The 27951-nt window shown below is 39.8% G+C and overlaps 1 protein-coding gene across 2 annotated transcripts in view; it reads left to right on the top strand.

Moving 5' to 3' along the window:
• Positions 1-27951, top strand: part of rhbdl1 (rhomboid, veinlet-like 1 (Drosophila)) — a 45892-nt gene that overhangs the window by 15468 nt on the left and 2473 nt on the right. For both annotated transcript variants that reach the window (XM_061028542.1, XM_061028543.1), the window contains 5 exons: positions 2291-2515; positions 3995-4143; positions 4306-4418; positions 25724-25824; positions 27356-27416. In XM_061028542.1, coding sequence (XP_060884525.1) covers positions 2291-2515; positions 3995-4143; positions 4306-4418; positions 25724-25824; positions 27356-27416 — 649 coding nt within the window. The remainder of the gene's footprint in view (positions 1-2290; positions 2516-3994; positions 4144-4305; positions 4419-25723; positions 25825-27355; positions 27417-27951) is intronic.

The following is a 27951-nucleotide window of genomic DNA, read 5'->3' as shown; positions in this document are numbered from 1 at the left end:
CCTTCCCTAAGCCCCCTGATGTGTCCACATATAATGAGTCTACAGGCAGCAGGAAAGAGATAATGAATCACATGCAGTGTACTTTAACAGTAGGTTGAACTGCCTACAGGCCCCCTGTTGAGTTTTCAGCTTCATATGAAGCTGCCAAATGTCTCAGGCTGCAATCATGAAAACGTATACATTATACATACATTATACGGCTGCTTTTGGCTACATGCGCTCTCTCTCTCTCCCTCTCTCTGTCTCCCGCTCCCTCTCCCTCTCTCTCTCTCTCTTCCTCTCTCTGTCTCCCGCTCCCTCTCCCTCTCTCTGTCTCCCGCTCCCTCTCCCTCTCTCTCTCTCTCTCTTCCTCTCTCTCTCTCTCTCTCTCTTTCCCGCTCTCCCTCTCTCTCTCCCTCTCTCTTTCCCGCTCTCCCCCTCTCTCTCTCTCTCTCTTTCCCGCTCTCTCTCTCTCTCTCTCTCTCTCTCTCTCTCTCTCTCTCTCGCTCTCTCTCTCTTAAGAAAACTAATTTTCATAAAGTATCATACTTTGATTCAGAGATAAGTGCAAAGTGACTCATTTTGGCTAAAAGTGAGCTGTATTGTTTCAGCTACAGGACACTGCAGCATCTCGTATAGCCACAGAGTTATCAACCATCCTTCCTGTGTAGCATGCTTGTTGCCTGTAATAAAAATGCAGACATTGACTCTGAAGGACCCCGCCTGTGAGTACCTGTCTGGTTTTTTCAAAGGTTAACTCTGGCAGTAACAGGACCCCTCTGTGTTCTGTCAAACAGCAGCATTAGGATACTTTTCATATAAGCTGCTATTAAAGAACTTATCAAGAGTCTGTCCCGCTGGCCTGCAGGCGTCTGCACAGCTCCTGCTCACTAAGCAAACCTGGAGTCTGTGATAACACACTCCAACACATTCAAACACTCTCCCTAGTCCTTAACAAAGATTTGCTTTTCAAGGGCAAAATCACTTCAACAGCCTTTTGCAAAGATGACTGAGCTGCAATCAAGTAACACTCACATTGTGTGGAAATCAAAACCACTTAGATATGACTTAAGTTTCTTATCCGCTGGAGTATTCAGTGTCTGCTCTGACATCTCTCTTGTGGCATAAAAGTGATCACCGTTTGTTAATACAGTTATCATGGCTTTGATGTTAACGTTTCAATTGCTGCTGAGATATAATATAAAAAAACTGTGAATCATTATATTATTATATCATGTAAATGATCATTAGAGATGCATTATGGATTCAGGACTATTTTATCTCCTTATATTTATTTGCCATTTTAGCACAGTGGTTATATTGCACGTGACACGTCCCATGTACAGAGGCTATGGCCCTCAAAGTGGCGCCCCCTTGTTACATTCCCACCCTTTTCCATTTACTGCCCCTGTCACCCCCCCACTGTCATCCCTGTTTCCTACTCTGTCCACTGTCCTCTCAACAAAGGCTTGAAAACATCCTAACAATAAAATGAACAAAAACACATCTGCATAATAATCCCTGGAATCCATCTTTTCTCACTCTGTCACACATCATTTAAAAATGCTGATTCATATATCATTCATATTCATATTTTTTTTATGGACAGCAGTTCTCAGTGATTAGAGCTCATTTTCAATCTAAAAGAGATTTCCACTGATAAACAAATGCATAAAAGATGAGACATAAAAGAAAGTTGGTAAAAGTTGAGAAGTGGGGAGAGAATCGAAACATTTAGCTTGAATAAAAGAACTAACTGAAGCTTTCTTTAGACAACTAACCCGGCCCATCAAAGTAAAACTTCATGCTATCTCTTTTGTAATGTGTTTTGAACATTTTGGCTCCTCTTCTTGGATTATCAGTCACACTGATGAGCTTCTCTTAGATAATATGAAAAGAATAGATTCTTCTTTACTGGTGTAAAGTGGTGATGATCCACTCGACGTGAGAACTGAGGATTTCATCTCTCTTTAATGATTCTGCAGTGAGCGATGGTGGGATCTGCTCCAACATGTCCACTGTTCTTCAGATGCATCAGACGAGATCATTGTAAAAAATATACATATATTGTGTACCGGTTCTTGAAACTTACAACAAACTCTAAACATGGTTTCTCATCTTTTCTACAAGCTTTGTTGTCATTTTGGAGAAATTGAGTTTACTATTTTTTTCTTCTGCAGATAAATGAGAAGATTGATGACTCTCACATCCAGCTTCTGTTAACTAATCAATATCTTTGATGTTTCATTTCAGTCCTCTTCAACACAGCCCTCCAAACTCTCAAGAGTAATACTTTTTAAAATATTCTTAGATGAGCAGTAAGCGCTCCAGCAGTTTCCGACGGGCCATTGCTAATGGCCGCCGCACGCTGCAGAGGGAGATCCTGCTGGACGAGACGGGGCTGGGTCTGTACAAACGCTTTGTCCGCTATGTGGCCTACGAGATCCTGCCCTGTGAGACGGACCGGCGCTGGTACTTCCATCAGAACCGCCTGTGTCCCCCGCCAGTCTTCATAGCCATCGTCACCATTGTACAGGTGAGATTTGTACGACTGTGTGTGTGTGTGTGTGTGTGTGTCTGTGTGTGTGTAAATAATTAAAAGATTTCTGAAAACCAAACATCATTTTGAGCAGATACATTTCATGTCACACAAAAAATCTCAAAGTTTTTCGCAATGATAATTTTTTACAAAATACAAAAAAACATTTTCAAACATTTTATAAATCAAAACATATTTCACCCAAAAAACCACAAAGCATGTTTAATAAATAGCAACAGGACACAAAAATTAAAAACATTTATTACATTTAAGTGATATTTATTACATTTAAACATTTTATCACTCAAGATGTTTCACTGATCACAACATTTTTCAAATAACACCAAAAACTCCCAAACTGACCTGACATTGAAAAAAAAACTGTCGACACTCAAATCTCTTTTGAGAAATAAAATATATTTCTCAAAACATAACTTTTGTTAAAACACACATTTTGAAAGCACAACAAGCTTTCAATGTCAAAAGAAAAGAAAGCTGTTGTAATGTGTGAATGTTTAGGTGAAATGTTTTTATTTGTTTTGACAGTGAGACTCACTCTAGATTGAAAAAGCAGCAGCATCTAATGTCTGACACTTGTGATTGTTTCTAAGACACTAAAAATATTCTACTGATACAGCCCATTGATTTGTATGGTTCTAAAACACATTTTGCCTTCAGTGTTTTACTGGAGTGTGTGCTACTTACCCCTCACACAGAATGTTTGATGCTCTTCTGAAGGATCAGTCGTTCAGTTCACAACTCCTGAAAAGATTTTCTGCTCTTTGATCGCGCACATTTTCTGTGAGCTTGGTATGAGCTGGTAACCCATTTGGGAGTCGGGGGGTTTAGTGGGTGCATTTAAAGCCATTCCTCTGAGCCGAACCCCTCAGCCACCCTGCATGCAGACACCACATTAGAACTTTGAAACCAGGTCAGTGAGCACTACGGCCACAGTATGAGAATTAAATGACCTATTATGCTGGGGGAAAAAAGAATAACACAAACGCTCTAACAGACCGCCGCTGAATGGTTGCGGGATTAAGCATGAAAATAAGCTACAGCCCGTTAACAAAACGTCAACCTTTTGGTCGTCATCATTCTGCAGGGAGAAAGCCAAGTGCTCTCATAATACCTCCAAACGGCAATGAGAGGTCCGTAATGACAATCGAGGGAGTGATGATAATGGTTCACATCCATTTTAATTCACACAGACAATGAGTCATTTATTCTATGAAAAGAAATTAATGGAATTGAACCAGATGTGGCGTTTTTCTTTCTGCAGGCGGTAATTGTCTCCACAAGTCTTAATAAGCATCAGCTGAGGAAACAGAAAGAGAAGAAAAACGTCACACGTCTTTCAGAAAGCACAATGGCTTTTGTTTTTGCTGCAGAATTTCCAGCTTTGTACGAGCAGTGTGTAGAGAGAGAGAGAGAGAGAGCAGGAAGTGATGGTTTCATTTTCTGTGTCCATCGCAGATCATCGTGTTCATGTGCTACGGGATCATGCTGAACAAGTGGGTGCTGCAGACCTACCAGCCGGACTTCATGAAGAGCCCTCTGGTCTATCATCCCGGTCACCGAGCACAAGTGTGGCGTTTCTTCAGCTACATGTTCATGCACGTTGGGTACGTTCACCATTCTCCTTTTACCTGCATGTTTTTTTTGTTGTTTTTTTTTGCAGGATTGGGTCACTTTGAATGTGATTAGTTGTTGCAAGTGATGTACATCTAGTAAATATGAAACAGATATCAAATGCTGTCTGTTGAGAGTGTTTTTCTCTTTGTCAGTTTGGAGCAGCTGGGGTTCAACGCTTTACTGCAGCTGATGATTGGCGTTCCTTTGGAAATGGTCCACGGCATCCTACGGATAAGTCTGCTTTACATGGCGGGAGTGCTGGCCGGTGAGTGACTTCTCAAATCAGAATCAGAATCAACTTTATTGGCCAGGTATGCTTAAACACACAAGGAATTTTACTTTGGTAAACTGTGCTCTCTTATGTACAAAGGTATAATATTAAATATCAACAATAAACACAAAAATAAACAAATAAGCAAAGGCTAATAGAGAACAAATATGGAACAAACCCAATGACGTATTTTTGTAGGCCAACCAAGAAGTAGCATCTCCATGGGGTCTAATGAGAATTCTCCTATGGGATGTTTTCATTGGATTTTGGATCATTGCAGAAAATAATCTCTGTGTCAAACACACGTTTCTGAAGCGTAGGTGTTTTGTTCAGCAGGATAATCTTCACAGATGAAGATCATTTTTATGATGTTTGAAGTGTTAATGCGGCCGACAGAAGTAAAAAGCTAACGTTATGCTAAAGCTAACTACACCACGGTCGGATGATTGTGACGTCACTAGTGTTATGCTTCAGACGATCTCCGATAAACTAATCCACGTAGCTTAATAAATAGTTTACTAACATAATATTCACCTTAACCTAAAGATTAAACCTACAGGAGACATCTCCGACTAGTGAGAGAGTTCCCGATCCTCTGTGTCCGGCGTGATGACGTTTAATGTCCCCGACAAACACTGTAGTCTCATTTAGCCACTTGTTAGCAACCGCCTTTTTAAAGACATGTAAAAACTTCAAAATTCACAAGTGTGGGTATTACCTAACGTAATTTATGTGGTCTAACAAAACACCAACATCTCTTCAGCTTGTGTTAACCACAGACCTTATTTCAGGCGTCTAACCACAAACCCGTTCAAAATCCACATTGACTTTTAGACGTTAGACCCCATGGCGCTCAGATGATAACTTACTTCCTGGTTTTAGGACTCATTCCTGTGGCGCTCTATATCTATAGGGCTAAATAAGATAATAGTGCAGTGGTGAGTAGGTGAGTGGGGCTGATGGTGCCATAAGAAAGACTAAGCGTAGGTAGGGCTGCGTAGTTAATCATAATTTCATTTTGATCTATCGGAATAGAAGAAAAAGATTAACTTCATTAAACCCATGAGAGGACATTTAATTTTAAACTCTCATTTGCTGAAATATACACACACACACACACACATGCACACTCCTATGGACATGCACTAATGGAGTGAGGGGGCTGCCCACAGCGAGCGCTACTGAGCTGGTGGGGGTTTAGTGCCTTGCTCAAGGGCACCTCGGCAGTGTTCAGGAGGTTAACCGGCACCTCTCAAGCTATCAGACCAACTTCCAGACTTGGGCCGGACTAGAACCAGCAGCCCTTCGTTTCCAAAGCAAAGTCCCAACAGACCGAGCGTCTGTTGGTTTAGTTCCAACACTGTCAGTACAGTCTATCAATCAGGGGAAAGTCTTCTTTGTTTTTGTTTCTGTACTCCATCATTTATCACCATCACAGCCTTCTTATTGTTTCATATTTGTCGTATAGCTTGCTCTCCTTCACTGACCCTGAATAAGTAACAATCTGACATCAAGGCATTTCCTGTTTGATGGCTTTGATAAGTTCGACCCGGCTGTTGGCCGAGACCTTTGAAAAGATCCAAGTCAGCTGAGCGTAAGTGCTGGAATGACTCACCGAGCCTGGAGGTCAGGCCGAAGCACTCCAGTCTTTGTTGACAAGAAACCTCATTAACTTTCTTCCTTGCCCTCCACCAGTTTGGAGATTGGAAAATTTAAAATCCACACTGATGTTTGGAAGAGGTTTCTCATTGCAGTCTTTTTTGCTGTTGATACTGTTGGTATTTTCAGAAGTCATATCAACGCTCCGGCATAAACCTCTATTCCCTTTCATCTTAAGAAGGAACAAATTACTGACTTGGATCTTGTAAATCTCCTGCTAACCATTATATTTGATAACAGCGGAGAGTCTATTTCATATTGAGTTGTGCTTTTCCATTTTTTGTGAAATCATTTTCAGCCTTCTCGTCAATGTCACCAAAAATCTGAAGTTCTGCATTTTTCTTTTCCTGTCCTCTCTTTGCTCATCCTGTAATAAAATGAAGTGAAAGCAGCAACTCCTTGTGCCCTATTAAAATCTTAACTCTACACACGCTTTCTCACATGCATACACACTCTTACTACTCGTAAATTATTGCAGCCTTGAATTATTTTTGCAGTGATGACAGAGAGAGGGAGTGAGTGAGGGAGCGCAGGACTTGGAGTAGAGAAAATGGGAGAGTTGATCTCTGTGGGATTGGCCTTAGTGCAGGTTGAGATGCTGTTTGGAGATTTAAGCTGCAGCCTGATTCCAAAACAAGGCAGAAGCAGAGAGGAGACAGTGATATCTGTACCCCCAGAGTTATTACAACATTTACGCCTGAGTCACATTGTGGTGATAAAAAATGTGATTTGTTGAGCAAAAGTTGAAGGAAGTGCATTAAACAGTTTGGTATTGAATTTAAGATTTGAAGAAAAACTAACCAATGAGGAAAAGAGGAAGAAATCAACTGAATTCTGGGAAGAGCAGAACTGTCTCATGGTCTCAAGATGATGAACGACTTTAAGCTCCACAATTACTCCATCCTCTGATCCTGGAGCTGAATTTGGAGCTGTGCTGTTGTGATTTATTGGAAAGAAAGCTGCTGGAGAAGTTCACCTGGACTCTTTGTGGAATTTTGGAGTAGTCGGTGACTGTTTATGACAGTTTCCAGGGTTAATGACAACAGACAAGTCCGCTCAGTAGGAGGTAGAGAAATGACCACAAGGCCACAAAGCTGGCTTGAACAAAAAAAGACGTTTTCACAAAACACTCATGTGGCTGTTGCTTGATTGCCTTGTTGTTTTATACTTTATAATTTGGTTGTTCTAACTAAGCGTCAACCTCAGCCTTGGAAGAATTAAGCAGATGCCAAAGAGAAAATCCTGAAGTGTCCGCTTGAGGCTGACTGCAGAAGAACTGGAAGTAAAACAAAAAAGTCCTTTTTACATCAGAAATGAACATGTTTACAGCCTGGTTAAAAAAAACTAAATTGATTGATTAGCTCATGTCTCGATAGCAGAAACTGTGCAGGGAGTGTATAAGGATTGCATTTTTTCATAATTAATCCGTTTTTATTTCAGAAGGAAAAGTGTTATTCACAATAAGATGCATAGCTGACCTGATTGACAGGTGGGCAGGTCCTAGGGTTAACCCTCTACAGCTCACAGTTTACCTCTCCAAAAACTGATTATTACTTTAGAAATAGTGGACTGCATATATGTCCTCAGGATAAATATGTAAAGGTTTATCAAGAGGCTTTAAACCCCCCTCAGCTCTCAGCCTGTCATTAGTTTGACTGTAAATCAGGTTAAGAGAACATTTCCAACATGGCGAGCGCCATCAACGGGACTCCAGCGCCCCCTGCAGTTGCACATGGGTAATGTCACTCAGGCTTGTCCACACAGGGATTAATATTTACAGTCTATGTAACTGTTGCTTTAATCACAACAAACTATTTCTGAGTTTGCTTTACAGCTCACAGCTTTGTTGTGTTTATTTGTGGTCTTTGGATTATGTTTGCTCTGTATTTGTACAGTAGCTTACAAAGGAAATCAAAATGTAGAAAATACTTTCAGGTGGGTAAATCGATGTAGAAGTGTGCTTACACCATTTACTCTTCTTTTTAGAAGAATGTGTGTGTCAGTGTGTGTGTGCAGGCATACTTTGGTTGTTCTCGTTTAACGCAGCCTTTTAGTAGCCTTATCAATTCTTGGTGATGTTAGAAATTGCCCTGTGCGTTCTATCACTTAGTGAAACTCTTATTCCTCCTCTCCTGTTTAGTCGCCCATGCCTGTCTCATGTTTATATTCATGCAGCCGTTAACAGCTCATGAGTTCAATCACGTCAGCTGTTTGCTAACACGCATGTTGCTGGTTATTTTTGTGCATCAGTGGAGCTCTCAAGTTGTAGCTAAAAACTTAGTGGGTGCGTTTATGGAGCAACATGTGTTGTGCCTCTCTGTGTTTGTACCTTAACACATTCAATTCTTCTCCTCAGGGCTTGGATCTAAAACCAAAAGAAAAATGTTTTCCCCTTTTGAATATAACTCAAATACTGGAAAAGTATCCAACTGTCTCACAGGTGTACAGTAAATATCAAATATACATGAAAACAAATGCAGTAAATCACATGAATTAGCTGCACAGTGTTCAAGGTTTTAATGGGATAGATCACATGGTGTTAAATGCACATTTGTAAACCTTGGAAATGGCCTCATTTGGACTCATCTCCCTTGTTCTAGTGCACTCTGAAGAGAATATGACATTGAACATTGTGTCCTCGTATGAGTGCTGACTAAGGGAATAATTCTGAAATAATTTTCTAACATTGCTGTTCAGACCACCCTGGTCCTTGTCCTTGCACCCGTTGCATCCACTCAGTAATCTCCCCCAGCTCTGCTGCACTAAAAGTAGCACAAGAGCCCCCACTGTAAAAAATGAACAGTCAGAATATCAGACTGTATGGATGAGGTGAATGAAAATGTTGAGTCATTTCAGCTCATCTCTCCTCACTAAAGAACAGAAAGAGAGTTTATTTTATCCACTTTCCTCTCCTGGGACTCTTTCCCTCGAGCAGCTCGTTCTCCTGCTTCGGGACGTCAACAGGTACCAGAACACCTTGTTTCTCCCTCTGAGCCCTGCACGAGCCTCAGGGTGTCTACCTTCTCGTAACATTTCACAACTCAGACAACTCGAGTCTCAAAGCAGCTTCTTGTAACAGAAAGCTCGAGTAAGGGTTTGGTGTTGACATACTGTACGATGATTCCTATCAAAGTTGATTCTGCAACCTTTCATGTGACAAAACAAAGACCTGGGGCTAAACTTTGGATCTTCAGATTTTCATTGAAATAGCAACAGATAACAGCAGAGACAAGATTTGTGACTGGCTTCACATTTTGTTGTTGAGAATAAAAAGTTTTACAACAGTTTCATTATTCAAATATACCCATTTCACATAATACTCACAGTATAGTGTTTGGAAAAAGTGTGCACTTCGTGTGTTGACTAAGACTTAAATTAAAGGTAAACATCTTGAGTAAGAACGTAGGTCTTCAATAACACATATATTCAAGTGGTGATTCATAGAGAAACTGCAATATCAAGCAAGTGCTGACTTTGACATTCTGCTAAGCTTATGCTTACAAAAACTTAAGAATGGTTTGATTCATTATATGCATTTTAGTAAAGTGGTTAATCATTGTTAAATACATATATCTGTGTAAATCAATATAAACCTTGAGTGATCGCCCTAAAGATAAATATATCTTTTCTGGGGGTCGTAGGGGAATTTTCCTGGAGAAGGAGCAGGTCCAGGTTTTTCGCCCTTAATTATATTGATTGATGGATATTGATGACTATTGTAGTAATGATGTGTTGATCTGTTATTAATTGTGGGTTTGCTAACCCCCATAGGGGGGGTTATGTTGTAGTTTGAAAGGTTGAATCATAAGAGAAACACACAATCTGGACAGCAACAGGCACAAACCAACAGTTATCTAACCTCTAAATATAGCCAGGTCATAAGGTCATGTTCTGATACTCGCGCACACATACCCACCCACCCTCTCCTGGTAATAGACCAGTTGTCTGTCCAAGAAACTTCTTGGACATGGTCTTTATATAGCACACATGTTGTAATTGCCCAGTGTGATGATTGGGATGTTATAAAAGAAATAAACAGATCCTCGGTTCACAAGCCATACGTCTCTGTCTGATTGTTCAAGAGCATTTATTCTTCTACAAAGCATGCAGGAAACAGGTTTAATTCCCCCATTCAGGGAAAACAAAGATTTATAGTAGGTCTTGTTTCCATCATTCAGGCTGTCCTGTGTCCTTCAATTCTGTCCTTTCTGTTAGCTGTTGCAGAAAAATAACCCTTTATTCTTATATCTTCATTGCCTTTGTCTTGTTTTATTTTTTCTTTCCATGAGTTTCATGTGGGACGGCGTCACATGCTTAGGATGCACTGAGCCAAATCATGACTTTTAATTTGCATTGCGTGTCTCCGGATGGGCATTTCTAAAAAAACAAATATGTGCATGGAGAAATAAAAAACACAATAAGAAGACAATAAAAATATTTTAAAAAAAACAGACAACACAATAGAAGACAAGAATGATAATAAAAATGAATGACCCAGTTCTGTGATAATAAAGCTCTAAGAGGGGGCCATAATGCATAATGAGCACATTCACTTCAGAAACTTGACAAACACTCTGCTGCTAATAAGGCTTGTAACTGATGTTTCCTCTCATTATTGATTAAACTCACACTTGTTATCCTCTTCTTTGAGCTGGAAGCAGAAATTATTTATATCTTTTTTTTTGTCTTACCTTTTTTTTTTCAAAATAAAGAAAGCTGAGAGGAAGAGCTGCTGTTTTTGTTGTTGTCATCAACTTAACAATCATTGGTTTCTGCTGCTAACACTGGGATACTCTGACTCAAATTCAGATCATAATGCAGGACTTTGAACAGTAACGCTGTTTTATTTATATTATGTACTAAAGTGTTGTTACTGCTTTTGTGGAAACATATTCAAATATTTAATCCACAACTGTATCCAGATGAATAAGTGTTAAAAAAAGGACTTCTACATATGCACCTGAGTAACTGAAATAAAAAGGATGGATTGAGGGATTCAAAGTGTGGGTGATGACTTTTAAGAGTTTTGTTTTTTTTTATACTTAATTTTTCATTTTTGTTTTACAAGAAACACAGAACAAGTGAGGACTAGGGCAAGACAGTATGAATACGATCAAATACAAGAATGTAAAAGGCACAGGTACAGTACATAATGGATGGTATATTCTAATGAAAAAATATATATTTACAAGTCTTTATCTTTGTATAAATCTCATTTTCTCCAATATTCTTCAGTCTTCTCCTTTTGAAGTCGCAGGACAAAAGTCATTTTTTCCTTAAAGCTGAAGGAGTTCACAATGTTCCTCAAAAGTCTCATGGTAGGGGGGTTACTTTTAAGAGTTTGAGGATCATCTTGCCTGCCTATTTAAGCCTTGTGTGTGAATCATAAGGGGATGATTTACTCCCCCTTATGTCCAGGATCCTTAACAAACAACATAATCTTTACTGTAATGACCCTCCAGTGTATTAGTATTTGAAATAAACTTTTGTTCTGATGTTCTCTGTGGCCTGTTGGGAAATCGTAATGAAAATATGACAAATGTCAGTTTAACCTTAATGTTGCAAGCTAGTTGATGTTGTTATTACTTGAATGCAGCACGCCAAGTTACATGTGATGTTGAATCCTTCAGGGGTTGATGGATGTTGTTGTTATATGAGGCTGGAAAGCAGCAGCGTGTCGGTCCTGATTCAGCCTGATGATGATTGTTCCTGCGTTTCAGGATAATGAAAGCCCAATCACGCTCTAAGTGACTAGAAGTATTCAGGCTTTATTTTTTTGTAACACCATTATTTCCACTTTCCTGTCACAAAGCTGATTAATACCCAGAAGATCGGGGACTACACATATTCCATCAGGATAAATATGTTGAAGTAGCTGCCAGTGAAACCAGGGACATAAGTAAAGCCAGATATCCTTATCGATGATGTGCAATGTTTGGTCAGGCTCTGCAAGTTATTCTACTCCATGAAGACCCCAATCATCAAGATTAAAATTTAAAAAAATCAACAATTGAAAATAGCTGTTAAACTCTGTGACAGATGTTTGAGGTTTGATTCGTTGGTTTTTGTATGTATGCAAGTTGAATTCAAATAAGATGGATTAATGATATATACTGTAGATGACGAGTGAGGAGTGAAGTGTAAAAATATATTTCAGACCTTGGAGAGATGGTAGTATGTCACAAAATCATGATTCAAAGTCCAATGAATAACTTTTATTTCTCAGAGGATCCCTCTCTAACCCTGAGGTGAGTTTAAAAAGTGCCTTAAAGCTGGGTGACAAACTTAAAGGTCCTGAGAGAAACTTTTTTGTTTTTGGCGCCCCCATGTGGACAAATCTTTACGTTATATGTATTTGCTGATCCTGTACTGTAAATGCAATTTTGACCATAAATAATATCATCCTGCTGCCTTTTAACAGTCAGAGAGATTACTTGTGAATGTGTGTTACTGTAGTGATAAATAAACAACTACCTTCTGGCAGCGTTTACAAGCATTAAAAAAAACAATATAGAAATATAGTGGTCGTAAACAGGCGCCACTGTTGACTTTAGCCTGTTTAATTTACAGTCAAAAATTCCCCACAGGAGCTTTAAAAGTAGACTTTGAGTTGAAGTTTGTCCTGCTGAACAAAGTTTGACTTTGAGAAGATTTTTTGCGAGATGGTTTTTTTTGTAAATGGAAGTTTCTTTCTCAGAGTCCCACCTTCACACTGCATCAGCAGCATCAGCATCCAAACCGAGTTAATGAGGGGACAGATTGAGATAAAGAGACAAAAGAGGAGAAAGGACGCTGAGAAAAAAAAAACGGGCTGGATAAATAACTCTGAGTGCCGGAGGGCTGTGATTCAGTCTGAGCCTCTCATTCTTTGTTTCTGACTCACGTCGAGCGCTGGTGTAGAGGCGTTTAACGAGGCTCTGATTTGGTTTGCTCAAGTTGAATATGGGAGGGTTTGTAGAGGAATGTGGTGGGATTCTTAGGACTGCCAGAGTTTTCATTGTGTTTCTAATGATAGCTGAATACAAATTATTTCTTTAACGGCCTGTTAGAGGAATATTTGGCTGTGACCCAGCGAGAGTATCAGACAGTCAGCTTTGTGTCCTTTCAGCCATCTTGGCCCCAGGCGGCTTCATGTGGACAAACCTTAGTGTTGTTTGTAGTGCTGAAGAGTCTGGACCTGTGTCTCTGATGTTCTCCCATGGTGCCGAGCTGAGGACTCAGGGTGACCTTGGTGTGTTGCAGAGGCTGCCAGCATGATTATGGTAATTCCCCCCCCAATCCCACCACACACTCAACTCTTCTGAGGTGACACGGATCTCACATCTTTTACAAACGCCCCCCTGCAGCCTCCCTGAAAACTACACTGATGAATGACAAATATATCTGGCCAGGGCCCCTCTGTGTTTATGTGCATCTATTAGCACGTTCCCCATGAAGCCAGTCCAGGACAACAACATTTAATATGACACTGCTGGAGTCAGAGAGGAGCTTCTTCCCCTGCTCAGTTTACATTAGGAGTTTCTTTGGAGGATATTTTTAAACTTCTCAGATGAAGTCATCACGCACCTTTATCCATTGTATGGCTTTGTAACCCTGAGCACAGGAGATGATCATTTTGATTGAGATGTTGAATTTCCATTCATGACCAGCTATGAGGCGAAACAGTCATGAGCGGTAACTGCTTGTACAATAACTATCGTATTTGTATCATAATTCTGCCCTCTGTACGATCAATAATTCCAGAAAAGGCCAAAAGACAATGTCCCCATAACAAAACATTGTATGTGATTTGAGAGCAACCAATCACATCAGCATGAATGAGACAGCCATCACATACGCACCATTTAGCACCTAACCGGCACGCCCGCTGCTCTGCTGCCAGGCTCTAACAGCCAATCAGATTATCACCTGATGCCCTGCTAACGCCTGTGGTACGTTATGCCGGACAGGCTGAAAAAAGAAGCACATCACAACAACTTAAGATGCTACTAACTCAGCTACAAAGCAGCTGGAGGCAGAGCAGTTTGCAAAGAATTTACACTTAAAAGTTTCTCTTTGTTTGTTTATTTAAATGAATGTGGTGTGCAGGGCATAGTTTTGCTATTCAGTGCGGTATTAAGGACCCTTTTTAAATATGTACGATAGTTTTAAGTAAAATACGATAATTTTAAAGCTGCAGTACGATATTGCTGTATTTTCCATCTGGCAACACTGTTCAGTTGTGACAGGAATACATTGTTGGTATAACAGCTCTTCTTCTAGCATCAGCATGAAGCATTAGGTATATTTTTCTGTATTCTCGTAAATTTCCCAATTTTGTCTCTTTGCTTCTTCTTGCTGCTTGTATACTTACTCACACTCGTCCTGAACAGATGATGATGATTAGACTTTTCCTTTGCTGGCTCCTCTCAGCAGCTCCGAGGATGTGACTTGTGGAGGACTATTGATTTTCTCTGAGGCCCCTGGGGATCTAGTGTAGCATAAATATTATCATATATCCAAACCCGCCCAAGTTGCAAATTTGGACGGGGCTGAAAACTATCAGGATGAACAGAATCAATCTCTTAAAGGGATACTTTACCCGTTGAAACATGAATCTGTATTGACATTGGGTCATATATGTAGAAATGTGAAATACATTTTGAAGTTGGTGCCTTCTGAAAGGCAGAAAGTGTCTTTTTGGCTCATGTGGATGAAAGACACCAAATCCCAGAATGCACAGCACCGCAAGCCACTCCCACTAAGGTCCTCTAGTTCAGAATCAGAAATTCTTTATTAATCCCAGAGGGAAATTCGATCGTTACAGTTTCTCCAAAATATAAAGTATAGCAGTAGAAATATAGAAATAAAAACATTTACAGACATATTTACTTCAACACATAAGACCATTTCCTCATCTGATTCAGAGATTTATTCCAGAATTGATCTTGTAAATTCCTGTCAGAAAACAGACTCTATGTCTGTGTCCATAGGCAAACAGTGAGAGCACGGACACTACCAGTCTGCCCCAGCTCGAGCCGGCCCCGGCTCCTCGTCGAGAGACGGTTGCTGCAGACAGGCCTGTCTTGTGTCGTGGCGGCGGCTTGCACCAGGCAGCGGCGAAGACACAAGACCAGCCTGTTGGCAGCAGCTGTCTCGCGGCTATATTTATATTTTTTCTCCATTATCAGCTTTCTCCATAGAGCCTGTTATCATAGCTTCCAAGCAATATGGCGGACGTTAAGTTTCGATTCTGGGAGTGAGTTCTCACCCACTGATCTGTGATTGGTCTGTAGTTCAGTAGTAAAATATGAGGAACTAGTGTTGTAGTTTCACCCCGCTAACCACAACAGCTTCCAGTGACACAAAAATCGCCATTTTGCGTCACTGGAAGCTCCTTTTCAGACTCAGAAATACAAAGATTTCCCATCTCAGGGGAAAATACTACCAGGTTTCTAATGATACAAAGATTAATGCTAATGGGTGAAGTATCCCTTTAAGGAAACCAAGGGCAAGGTGTGTTAAGAGCGGCCATGTTGGTAAACTCTGACACTGATGGACTGTTTCTGTTCCTTCAGGGCAGAGTTTGTCATCGACAGCACTGGAATCATGTTCTTTTTGTGTTCCCTTTTCCTTGTTGGTTTTTTGTTTATGAAGACAAGAGAGGCTCTTGATATGTCTGTGTTTCCCTTACTCTGATAATGACACACACATGACACACACGACACACACACATGACACGCAACACAATGCACACTTGTATGTAAGAGACAAACCAGGAAATCTTCACGACTGAGAACAGAGTCTGAAAATGTTTGCTATAGAAACAAATTGTGAAGAAAACAATCTGAACACTCTTAAAAAAAGGTTCCAAATAAAGAAACTGAGATGGTGCTGTCATGATCTTGATACCAGGTATAAGAGATGATCTAATGAGGGCCTCTCGTCTTACTCAACCTTTTTAAGCAGAGTATATTAAGTACATTTCAGACACTGAAAAAAATAAATGGGATAAATAATGCTGACTTTTTTTCAGATTTCTTCAAAGACACCATAACACAAACAACTCAATATAAGAAAGTCAAAAAGCACTAAAAAACAACTTACTGAACGTTACTGCGCCTATAGAGCGGCCTCTAGGCTTAAAACTATTTCATGGTTGTATATCAAACTTCAAGAGTTGTAAATAGTAAACATCAGCAGCACAAAACATGAATGGAAACTAACAGAAGCATTTCTGAGGAAACCAGGACAAATGTCTGGCTGCTTTCTTTTTTGAATAGAAGAACACCCCATGTTCATTTTTTCCCTGTTTTGTATTTATAAATCATCTGAGTCTAAAAGCGGTCTTTAATATTTTATTATTTGTGATTCTGTGTAATTTCAAACAAAGTAAAAAAAACAATCATCAATAGTAACATGTAACAGTTTTAATGCTTTATTAAGAAGTTTTGTTTTTTTTACTTTGAAAGATGATTTATTTAGTTTTCAAGTTAGAATAAGCAAAGTATCAAGGTGACACAACCAGAGGGAGAACATCTGTCATTTGCTCTTTTGTCTACTTTGTCGTCTATTTGAAAGGCTGATAGCTTCAAATATCATTTAATAGAGAGCGTCCGTTTCAAAGCCTCAATTCATCTATAATAGTGCTGTCAGAATATTAAAGATATTCCACCTGGGAAAGAGAGAGACTCCTCTGTGTCATCCAGACAGAAAGAGATAAGAAAAATATCATCTCCGTCGCTGATGCTTTCCTTAAAGTGGAACAGCGTGACTCGCAATCAGTCCTCATCCAATCTAACATCTTCATCCGTCTCCCTGTGCCCGGGTGCAGCGTGGGCGGCAGAGGGGAGAAACCCCTTTAGATGATGTGACGCCTGCAAAGTTTTTATTTATCTGCAGTGTCAGGCTGCCGTGAAGCATCCAAACTGACAGCAACCTCAAAGAGAGATACCTTCAGTGCAGTCAGGGAGGATCGTTAGACGAACAGCTTCAGAAAGGGTTTTAAAGGCATTCTTGAGACACTGTCTGTTCTACCAGTGATAAAGGTAGCAGGATGTCCACCTTTAAAAACCTGGACGATGTGAATTAACTTACAACAACAGCTTTGGCTAAAGATCCTTTTATCTGTTACTTAACAGTCATTGATATTTATTTGAGTGAAAAAATAATTAGATTTATTAAAGGCTTTATTTGTGATTTTTCACCCTTAAATATAATATAAATCAAGTATATCCTCTGAAAATAACTCTGTGAGTCATGACTGTCTACAATGGGTGTAACACCCGAGTCCCACTGTCTGTGATGTTTTCAGAGTTTTCAGAGTCCTATCTTCAGTTTGTTTACATCGCCCGGACGGCTGACTCCTCCCCTCATGTATAAAAGTTGTTTAATTGAGGGACTAGAGAAAAGAAGAATAACATACTGTACTCACTGCTTAACTGTGTTTCTAGATCACGCTCATTTCAGGTAAATTTACATGCAGTGTGAAGATACGAGCAGAATAAAGATCACTAGCATTAGCATGCTAACACAACAATGCAGCGCAAGTTGTTTTATATTGCATATAAAGCATTTAATGATGAAATAAAAATGTGCAGACATCTCCATCATGATCGGCTATTTCACTGATACAAGAGCCCAAAGTTTGTCTCTTGTAATTGTTGCAGCAGAATATTCCAAAACTGACATAAAGAAAAAAGGGAGTTGTGATTTCATGATTGTGTCCTAAGTGTGTCTTCTGTATCCTCCCTCACTCTCTCCATCAGTCTCCCACTCTTCTTATTTGTGCCTGGTAAATAAATCTGATCAGGCATTTCCCCAGTTTATTAGCCGGCAGAGGCAGCCCTGTGACTGCAGTAGTGCTGACTGCAGCACATCTCTGTGCACGGCCAGAAGATTGAATGCATACAGGATAGATCTGTCGGAGGCACGGCTGCACACATAGAGCAGCTCCAACAATCCCACAGTAACAACATGTAGAGGTTTCTATTACTGATACTGTCGACTGGTCTGAGCCTGATCACTGCTTTTCTACTGCATAGTTACACCATTTACGACAACTAACCATTTCTAAATGGCTATCCTATTGGACAGAAATATAGCTTACAAATTATTTCTTGACCAAATAGATTGAATGTGTCTTACCTTAAAGCTCATACAAATTAATAGATAAATCAATTAAAGCCCAGCACTGTGTTGCCAGATTGACTTTGCACCCAATACAGACGAGATCACCTGAATAAATTAATAAATTGTCCTTTCATTGTCCTCTTCAGAGTAATTTATGGGCTGACCAAGCAGGAATTCCAACACCATGCATATTCATGTTGTCAGACATCCTTTAGTTTCCTAGGAAACATCACCTTGTACTGTAGATATCTTTAAAAATAAGATGACACCAGTTACATCTTCTAACTCCTTACTGAAAACAAGTGTAGCTCTTAAAGGCTTCGATGTGATATCCGTGCTTCAAAGACGCTCTAATCAATATTTTCTACACACCAATGGTCAAGTGTTTGTGTAATGTGAAAGGGGTCGCATTTAGTCACAAACCCACAGGGAATTCCCCCTGACTGGTTTTAACGTCAGCTCTGTGGAGCTTTAAAGCTTTGTTCATTCCATGTGTTTGGTCAAAGGGTGAGCACCTCTACTGCTGTGGTCCAACACTTTCAACAGTCCAGTGATGAAATGATGAGTATCTGGGGCATGTTTGAAGATAAAGAGCCAGAAGTTGTCTCAGGACTTGATAAAAAACAAACAGAGCTTTAAAAATAATCGTCTGAAGCTCATCTCCAAATGAATGCTGATGCTCGTTCTATGTCAGTTAGACGGGTAAATAGTTACCAGCTGAAATGTTCCCAATGTGCAATTTATGAGAAGAAAGAAGAAGGGCATTAGTGAAGTGATTATAAGGACTGTCAGGGCCTCTCCATATGTTTGTCCTTGAAGACATTTCAAAGCTCATTTATCTAAAATCAATACCTACCAGCATATATTGCTAAGCTAAAGTGTACTTAAGTGATTAACACCTTTTTCAAAAATCATCTTAATGTAAAATGAATAACATGTTAAAGTTGTTGACTGTAATTAAAGGACATAAATGACAACTTTATATTATTATTATCACCAAAAATGAGGAAGCTTGTGTACTGCTAACAATTGGGAATTCCTGCGCTTTATGTTCCCTTAAGCACTTTGTCACCGAGTTTTATCTGAGGCGTCTCCGGTCATTAAGAGTTTTTAACAGTTTCAGAAGAATTGAAGAGAATATTCTTAATAAAAACCTGCACCAGCCACATTTCTCAGGGGACGCTAAGAGCTCCTGTGAGGAGCTTTTATCTGGTTATGAAACTGAAATGAATATTGATGCCTCTGTGTGACCTATAAAGCAAAAGAGACCATCAGGGATAAGACAGTTTCTATAAAGTACTTCATAAAGCCTCTAATAGCTGCCACAGTGTGGGAGTCAGACAGGACAGTTTACAGCATGATGAAGAAACAAAACCAGCAAAGAGATAAGAGGTACCAGTTTGTCCACTAAGAACACGAAGAGACACGCACACTGAAAGTTTCTTCACAGGACCTTTTTTTATGTTTTTTATTGGTGATAAGGTGAACAAAAAGAAACAAGAATATATAGACATGACAACTAAAGCGAGAACAAATAAACTAAGACAAATAAAAAAATAAAAATAAAACGGACAAAATAGCAAAACATAAGCAAAGATACAGAGCAACAATACAGACAAATACTTTTAAATGAGATGAAAGTCAAGCAATGATTTTTATGTTCAGGTAGTGTGTTAGAAAGGTGTGAATGTGTTTGTGGCAGTGTAATGCATTAAAGTGCGGAACTTAGTGGGGAATAGCGAGAAAACTAACAAAATATAATAAATAAATAAATGAAAAATGAGTTAGAGAAAAAAAATGCTTGTGCTTGTGAGTCGCTCCCAGACCCAGAGGAGGGTGCCGGTCCAATGCATTTTATCTCCTTGGTTTGGTTCTTCACAGGGCCTTTTAATAGACTGTTAAAGTCAATGGTCAACAAACTCTGGAAAGCAGACGGTGAAGTGTCAGATTTGTATGTGTGCAGAGGCATATTTCCAAAATCCAGAGGATTTATTTTCTTGCTCCCGTTGCTTTGCTCTGGCGCAGCCTCAACTGGAGTGGCTTTAGAGAGGCACAGCCTTAGGCACTGTCAAACCCTGGCCTTGGATCAGCTTAGCATCCCTTGTCTGCACCTTATCCCAAAGTGACTGAAAATACAAAGTTGACCCATAGCTTAAGGGCAGCCTGCAGTAACAGTCATAGTGCATTTAGTGTGGTGTGACCGAGTGTGCACTGGGGATTATACCGCAGCAGAAAGAGTATAGCCCTGAGTGTGTAGTTGACTAATACTCTACCATCATCTTTACGTTCTACACTGAAGTGTGCTGGTAGGTGTTCCAGGCTCACAGAGAGATTTGAGTATGTCGGTGACGATGGGTTCAGGATGGTTACAGTAAATAATCTGTGCATGAGTTGGAATATGTCACCTCGGTGCTGAAGTAATCGCACACCTCACGACTCAGCTTGTGAGTGTGAGGATCCTAAATCTCAAATCCCCCTAAGCAGGAGAGCCTACATGACAGGCCTGTTTAATATTCACACTGTACAGAAGCAGAGGGGGGAGAGAGCAGTTTGTTTCCTCCCTGTGGAGCTTGTGTCTCTTCCTCTGAACCGGAGGTCTCCGGTTGTCTCCTCTTCAATATCAGCAGATGGTGATGTCACATCCCCCACAAGTGTCTCACTGTTAGATTACATTAATCAAGAGACTATATGTAATGTGAAAAATGTCAATAGTTATAATAAACATCCACAGAGGAAATAATCTGAGTCTGTCTTTACCTTTTGCTAAGATCAAACTTGCTACTTTTTAATTGTTCTTCAACAATTTGACAGTGAACCGTTTCCACTATTCTCATAGCTGCTCTTTTAGTCCAAGCAGGAAGGACTTCATTTAGCACAATAAGACAGAAATGACACCCAGAAGTTGGTGGAGAAAAAAACAAACGATGACTTACATTCAAGAGGAGGTCAAAAGAAAAAAAAGCTTTGTGATCAAATGTTCTTCTGGCCAGCTCGAAGTGTAAAGGCTCATGCTTGCTAGCATCTTGGAACCTGCCTTCCATCGTCTCACTACAATATAGCCCCTGGAAGAAGCGATGGTTAACTTTTTGAGACGGCGAGAAAAAGAAGAAATGCCTGCATAAATAAATATGAAGTCAAAAGGCTTTGTCTTCTTCAGGAGATCATTTTCAAAAAAATGGTGGCCACACCCATATCAAAGGATTTGCACACCAATAGGCTGACAGGCTCTCTGATGGCAGGTGTGGTTGAACATTCAAAAACAAAAAGTACAAATACATAGGAAGAATATTTCCATACTATATTGTACAATAAATGGATAAATAATTGTATGGCATTATTTCAAGTGTGCGAGCATAGCTTCTTCTTTTTCTTGCTGCTGTTCTTGAATTGTCCTTCACCTACGTGATGTGCGTATGACCAGTTTAACAAGCAGATAGCAATAAAGGGTTTCAGATCACGACTACCTTTTTTGTGCACTGCATTGTTCACAGTCCCTCGAGCAACTTGAGAAATGAGATTGGAGTTTGAGAAACAACATCTACATGGATTATTAGCTGCACTTGTATACAGATTCTGTGTAGAATCTGTAAATAGAGATTTAGCATTTAACCACTTTTTTCTAATAAAATAGTTTTTCAATGTTTAGTTTTTATTTTTAGTTATTCACACATGAATACATTTCAAATGTTCATGGGGATTCTTGATGAAGTGTCCAAAGTCCTTTAAATTGAACGTTTTCTGGGATTGAAAAATAAAAATGTAGGAATATAAAGTAGCAGATGTTGACAAATACCTTTTTCACTAAACCTATCAATCCATCCCAATATCCACTACAAGAGATCAACCCCAATGTCAATTTACATTTGAAATTGTTTGATATTGATTTTTGATGGAACTTTATTGTCTGACAAAGACAAAACAGACAGGAAGATACCACAACATCCAAGCACATACAGCATTTTACTTTCACTTTCCTTATGCATTACATTATTTCATATCACTGTATCAGCTTAGGATATCATTTTACCAAAAAAATAATATATTATATTTGGTAACCAGGCAGTACATGAAACTCAGGCAATAACAATTACAAAACGCCTTTTTTCTTGCCCATCTATAACATCTGCATCTTTTATTTTTTTTATAAACTCCTAATTTCTTTTCCTTTTGTTTTGCAAAGTGGTGAATGAGAATGTCCTCTATATCGCTCAAATTGCTATGGAGGAAGGCCAGGATATCTTCCACACAGTAATTATTTTTAGCCATCTAAAACATGGGTTTATCAATTTTGAGTCCAATTATTTGTTCTAAACACCAAATTTCAATCTGTAATTTTTGTAATTAATTCATCAAAACATTGTATTATGCACTATGGTAGAAATAATGGATATTGCACCAAGAAAAAAGTAAAAAACAATTGAGGGATTTACCACTAAATTCCACTTTTTTACCTGCTGTATTAAATTTGATACAAACATTTTCTGTACGTTTTTACTATAAACTAAAATGCAAAAAATGAAGTAACTATAAGTTGCTTCAACAGAGTAAGTGCTCATTTTAAGATATTAGTAAATATTTATACAAAAATCTCACCATAAAGTCTTCAAAAAAGCAATATGCTTCTCCTTGACACAACCAGCTGGGGGCTGATGAGATTCAGCCATTTTGGATTGTATCATGTGATATGTCAGAATTATTGTAGTGCAAAAGGTATACTCTATGGGGCAGAAGAAGTATCAGATTGTATACAAAGGGGTTTTGAGCAAAGTTTTTACCATATGGGGATGCAATAGGTTTCAGAAATGTTTGTATCAAATATGATACCCACGGCATTATAGGGCTAAATCATAAAGGACTATTATATCTCAAAGAATGGCAGTCTAAAACATTAACTCTACATTAGGGGTTATCATGGCAATAATGTGCTCCCCTAACTTTAATTAACTACAATAGGTTAATTTAAAGACCCAATGGTGCAATAGGAGAGTGAGACTGATCTGCTTATAACTTTTTGAGTTACTTTTTCACGCGTGTAACTTATTAAAGCGCACTTGCGACGCATGCGAGTTAGAAAAATATTTTGTTCATGTCACCGCCCTGGCTCTGTAATATTGCCATAAGAAACCCCCGAATGATACGTCTTAATCTATCAATATTTCATCAATACGTCTCTAAGCTATGAACTGAAATAAAAAAAGAAGTGCAGACACTTTGTGAAGATCTGGAAAATGAACTCGAACGCAGACGGTCTTGAAGTTGCTCCAATTCAGTTTGTCCTTTTACTTTGAAGAGATCAGAGACCACTCACTCTACGCTGCGCTGTGTAATTCTAATTTTGTGGAACTACTGAAAATGGGGCACAGTGAAGCTCCTCAAATCTTTAGCTGAAGCATCAATCTTCACATGGCCCATAAATTCAGGTAAAATAGCCCGTAGGTGTCACAAAGAGGAGAGATGAATGAGTGAGGCATGCGCTCTGATTACCATCTGGCTTTCCATGATCATCATCAGCGTCACAACGGGCTGACGAGGCGTTCTGATGAAGATGATGTTTACGCTCTCTCTCTCTACACACGCACACACACACCACACACACACGCACACACACACCACACACACACACACACACCACACACACGCACACGCACAAACACACACACACACACACACACACACACATACCACACACAGAATATGAATGTAACTACATGCATTATAGATCTGAGATCACAACTCCAGCAGTCCCCGACTGTGATTAAAAAGGAGGTTGTTTTTGTTTTATCAGCCCTCTCCGCTTCCCTTATCAGCTCATTTGCATAATTAACAGCGGCTGACGCGTCCTTGCAAACAACTGGCACTGTGATTTCTCCTGCTTGGGATAATGTCCTACTTCGCGGTGTCACTGCGACCCCTTTTTCGTGGTGAATGCTGCAGAAGCTGCACTGTGCTGCATTCAGGGACACATCTTGAAACACACTTACATACTGTTCAAAACAGCTGCTGTCTGTGTATGCTACACGTAGCCTGTATCGAGACGCCATGTTTTTGTTATCGTCATATATATTTGACCTGAATTCAAACTGAGTGACTCGCTGCACGATAATGGCAAGAAGAAAAACACTTCTATTTCTTAACATTCACCCTAATTAATGTCCAGTTTTAAAAACAAAGCAACATAGAGTGAATATTTCCCTTGAGTCAGCTGCAGATTGACCATTGAACATTATGTTAATTTTGAAAATGAAATAAATTGATGTACTTGAATACATCAGTTCTCAGACTCATTTTATTCTCAATCCCTGAAAATAAAGTAAAAATAAAAAGTACTGTACACTTTCATTTCTGCACTGACCCCTAAACCTGATTACAGCTCAGGTCTAAGTTAAAAAAAACTTTCTCCACCATTCGAGAAGTTTCAAACAACCTGACTAATGCAGGCAGTGCAAATGGAAATGTGTATGGATTATGATGCCTAACAGAAAATACCTGAAAAGCAGATGCATCATCAAAAAGAATGAAATATGTTTTTTTAACACATTGCCAGTCTAGTCCATTCATATGTCATTCATTTAAACTGAAATATTAAGCCAGCAGTTTATCATGTATAAATATTTTTTAGCCTTGTTACGCAGGCATGTTACATATCAGATACATTCTACAAAATAAAAATACAAGTACAGGCTAAAACAAAGAAAAGGGAAAAAAGTATATAAAATAATTCCTGAAAGAAAATGTAATTAGGAAATACTCAATTCCATAGTTTTACGATTTTGATATAATGAATCAGCTGTACCAGTGTGTTGCTTTAAAACAGTAATGTCCTAAGCATTACTGGTCAGAATACATGTGTGTGTGAGTGTGTGTAATGTAATCTGGGGGTAGAATAAGAGGGCATGTGAAGGTCAGCTGATGTAGCAGAGCCCCTGTGAACTGAGAGGGATTTATACTCAGACATATTTAAAAAAACGCTCAGAGGAAGGTGACTGCTATGTGATGACTAATCTGACTTTCCTTTTGTTTTCCTCTCTGTGCTCCAAAATACTGTCACTCTCTCTGTCTCTCCCTCTCTCTCTTTCTCTCTCTCCCCCTCCCTCTCCCTCTCTCTCTGTCTCTCCCTCTCTCTCTCCCTCTCTCTCTCCCTCTCCCTCTCTCTCTGTCTCTCCCTCTCTCTCTCCCTCCCTCTCTCTCTCCCTCTCTCTCCCTCCCTCTCTCTCTCCCTCTCTCCCTCTCTCTCTCCCTCTCTCTCTGTCTCTCTCCCTCCCTCCCTCTCTCTCTCTCTCTCTCTCTCTTCCTTTCTCCCCTCTCTCTCTCTCTCTCTCTCCCTCTGTCTCTGTCTCTGTCTCTCTCTCTCTCTCTTCCTTTCTCCCCTCTCTCTCTCTCTCTCTCTCCCTCTGTCTCTGTCTCTGTCTCTCTCTCTCTCTCCCTCCCTCTGTCTCTGTCTCTGTCTCTCTCTCTCTTTCTCTGTCTCTCTCTCTCTCTGTCTCTCTCTCTCTCTCTCCCCCTCCCTCTCTCCCTCTCTCTCTTTGCAGGCTCTCTGACAGTGTCCATCACCGACATGCGCGCTCCCGTGGTGGGGGGCTCCGGGGGAGTCTACGCTCTGTGCTCGGCGCATCTGGCTAACGTCGTCATGGTAACCATTATCATCTTCATCACCTCCATTGTTACGTCTGGTTTTCAGTACAGAAGAAATGTCAGAGCTCTCCATGTGGTGGGAGACGGACTCAGTTCAATCCCTCCTCCTCATTTTTTTTTACATACATACTTACACATACATACATTAAAGTCTCTGCTGTGGTAGGATCACTTCAATGTGATACACATGTTTTTTTATTAACCAGAACTTTTTAGGAACTACATTTCCCATGTGACCTCTAGTCATGTTGTTGATGATGAGATTTCTCCAGTATCTTATTAAGCTGAAGCATCTATGCCCTGTTCTCATCATTATTATTGCCAGATTTCAAAATGAGCTAGCTCTCAGACTCTAATGTCACTTAATAAGATTGTGAAAAAAGAACAAGCAGTGACTTCCCTTGACGCACGTTGTTAGCTTACATCTGTGTTTATTTTAGTGTGTGTCTTTGTCACAAGGTCTCTGAGGGAAATGCCTTCCACATTCTTCTCAACTCTTGAGGCGGTGTTACATCTGACGAATCACTTTAACTAATGTCACCCCTCACTGAGGGCAGCAGAGGCAGTTCATTTGGTTTGTTACTGTTGTTGCTCTCCTCTGATAGAGTCTGTCCCAGCCATCTATCTGCCATCGAGCATCATGAGCTGTATTTACTCAACAGACAGTTTCAGTTTGAGTGAAGTTTGAAGCTCTACTCTGCTCTAATTGTGGATGTGACTTCTTCAAAGTTTTTGCAGTTCCGGCTCAAAAACATCTAATAAATTCATCTTTTGACATGACACTTAAATCTACATTTATTTTTATACTTCTCAGTATTGTTTAAGAGTAAAATGCCCTTCCTTTAGAGTTTTTATACAAGATTCTTCTTCACTTTTTTCTCGTTTATAATCCTTTGAACCTCACATATATTGCTTCTGTAATTCTTCATTTATACATCTGCCATGTCTTTGCAAGATCTCAGTCTTTCTTTGGTTAAACATTTCTTCAACATCATTTCTTTGGTTGACATTGCCAGCACTACTTTCTTATCCCTATCTGCAGGTTTTTATTTTTACTCTCTCTCTGCGTGTCTTTAATGTTGCATGGCGCCCACTATTTCTCTTAAGAGAAGAGGGGGAACACTCCAGTGGTCATATTCCCACAGCCAAAAAGTCTAAAGGTTGAGTTGATTGGAACCATTTTTCATCCTGGGGAGTAAATATGTTACTCTGAGTCAGGATGCCATTGTTCTTTTCCACTGGAGAATCAAAAGGTCTTTTTTTTATTGGCCCATTCTCCCAATCTGTCAAATTACCTTAGCCCTAATGAATAGTGTGCCACTGAGCTGGAACCAGGAAGTGGAGAGCAGCCAGGTGTATAATCATGTCTGTGTGTATATAGATATGGATTCTCTTCTCTCTTCTCTCGGGTCTAAATATGTCTAGAGGGCAGAAACTGAGGCTTTTCCTCTCTGCACTCTTATTATACTCGTATGTAACTGTTGTTTGTGTCGTGATTGTTTGTGCTGACGGGACGCTTTGTGTTGCAGAACTGGGCCGGGATGCGATGTCCGTACAAGCTGCTCCGCATGATCCTGGCGCTCGTGTGCAGTAAGTTCTCCAGATTTACTCTCCAGGCCCTGCTGTTCTAAATATGTTAAATAGTAAGAACCCTTAAATAGGCCGTGTTTAATTTGAGGCATATTTAATGTTCACACACTTGTTCACAATGCAGAGTGTTCATCATCTAAGTGGCGTTCAAAAAGCTCTTAAAGCTGAGCGACAGCCAAACGCCATCTCTGTTAATTGCTCATGGTGAGAGGCTCTGTGATTGGACGTGTTGCTTTGTTTTCATATCATTTGAGTCATACTACTTGTCCTTTCCCTCCACACGAGGGCCCGATGCGCTGCCACTTTCATTAGTGAGCAATATGCTCCCTCCATCTGTCCCCGAGCCTGACGCCCCCGAAACTGAGCAAGCGGCTCGTCTCTGCTGGAATGTGATACTTCTCCTCAATGTTTTACAAACACAAGAATACAGCATTTTCCCAAAAAAAATAAAAATGTGGAAGAAACTGTGAAGAGTGAGTGAACATGAGCTCTGGTTTTATACGACAGCTGTGAAAGTGTTTGTGTTACAAACCAA

This window comes from Labrus mixtus, chromosome 21 (assembly GCF_963584025.1).
Source record: "Labrus mixtus chromosome 21, fLabMix1.1, whole genome shotgun sequence".
Lineage (NCBI taxonomy): Eukaryota > Metazoa > Chordata > Actinopteri > Labriformes > Labridae > Labrus > Labrus mixtus.
Note: the sequence above shows the minus strand (reverse complement) of the source record. Positions and strands in the feature narration are given on the sequence as shown.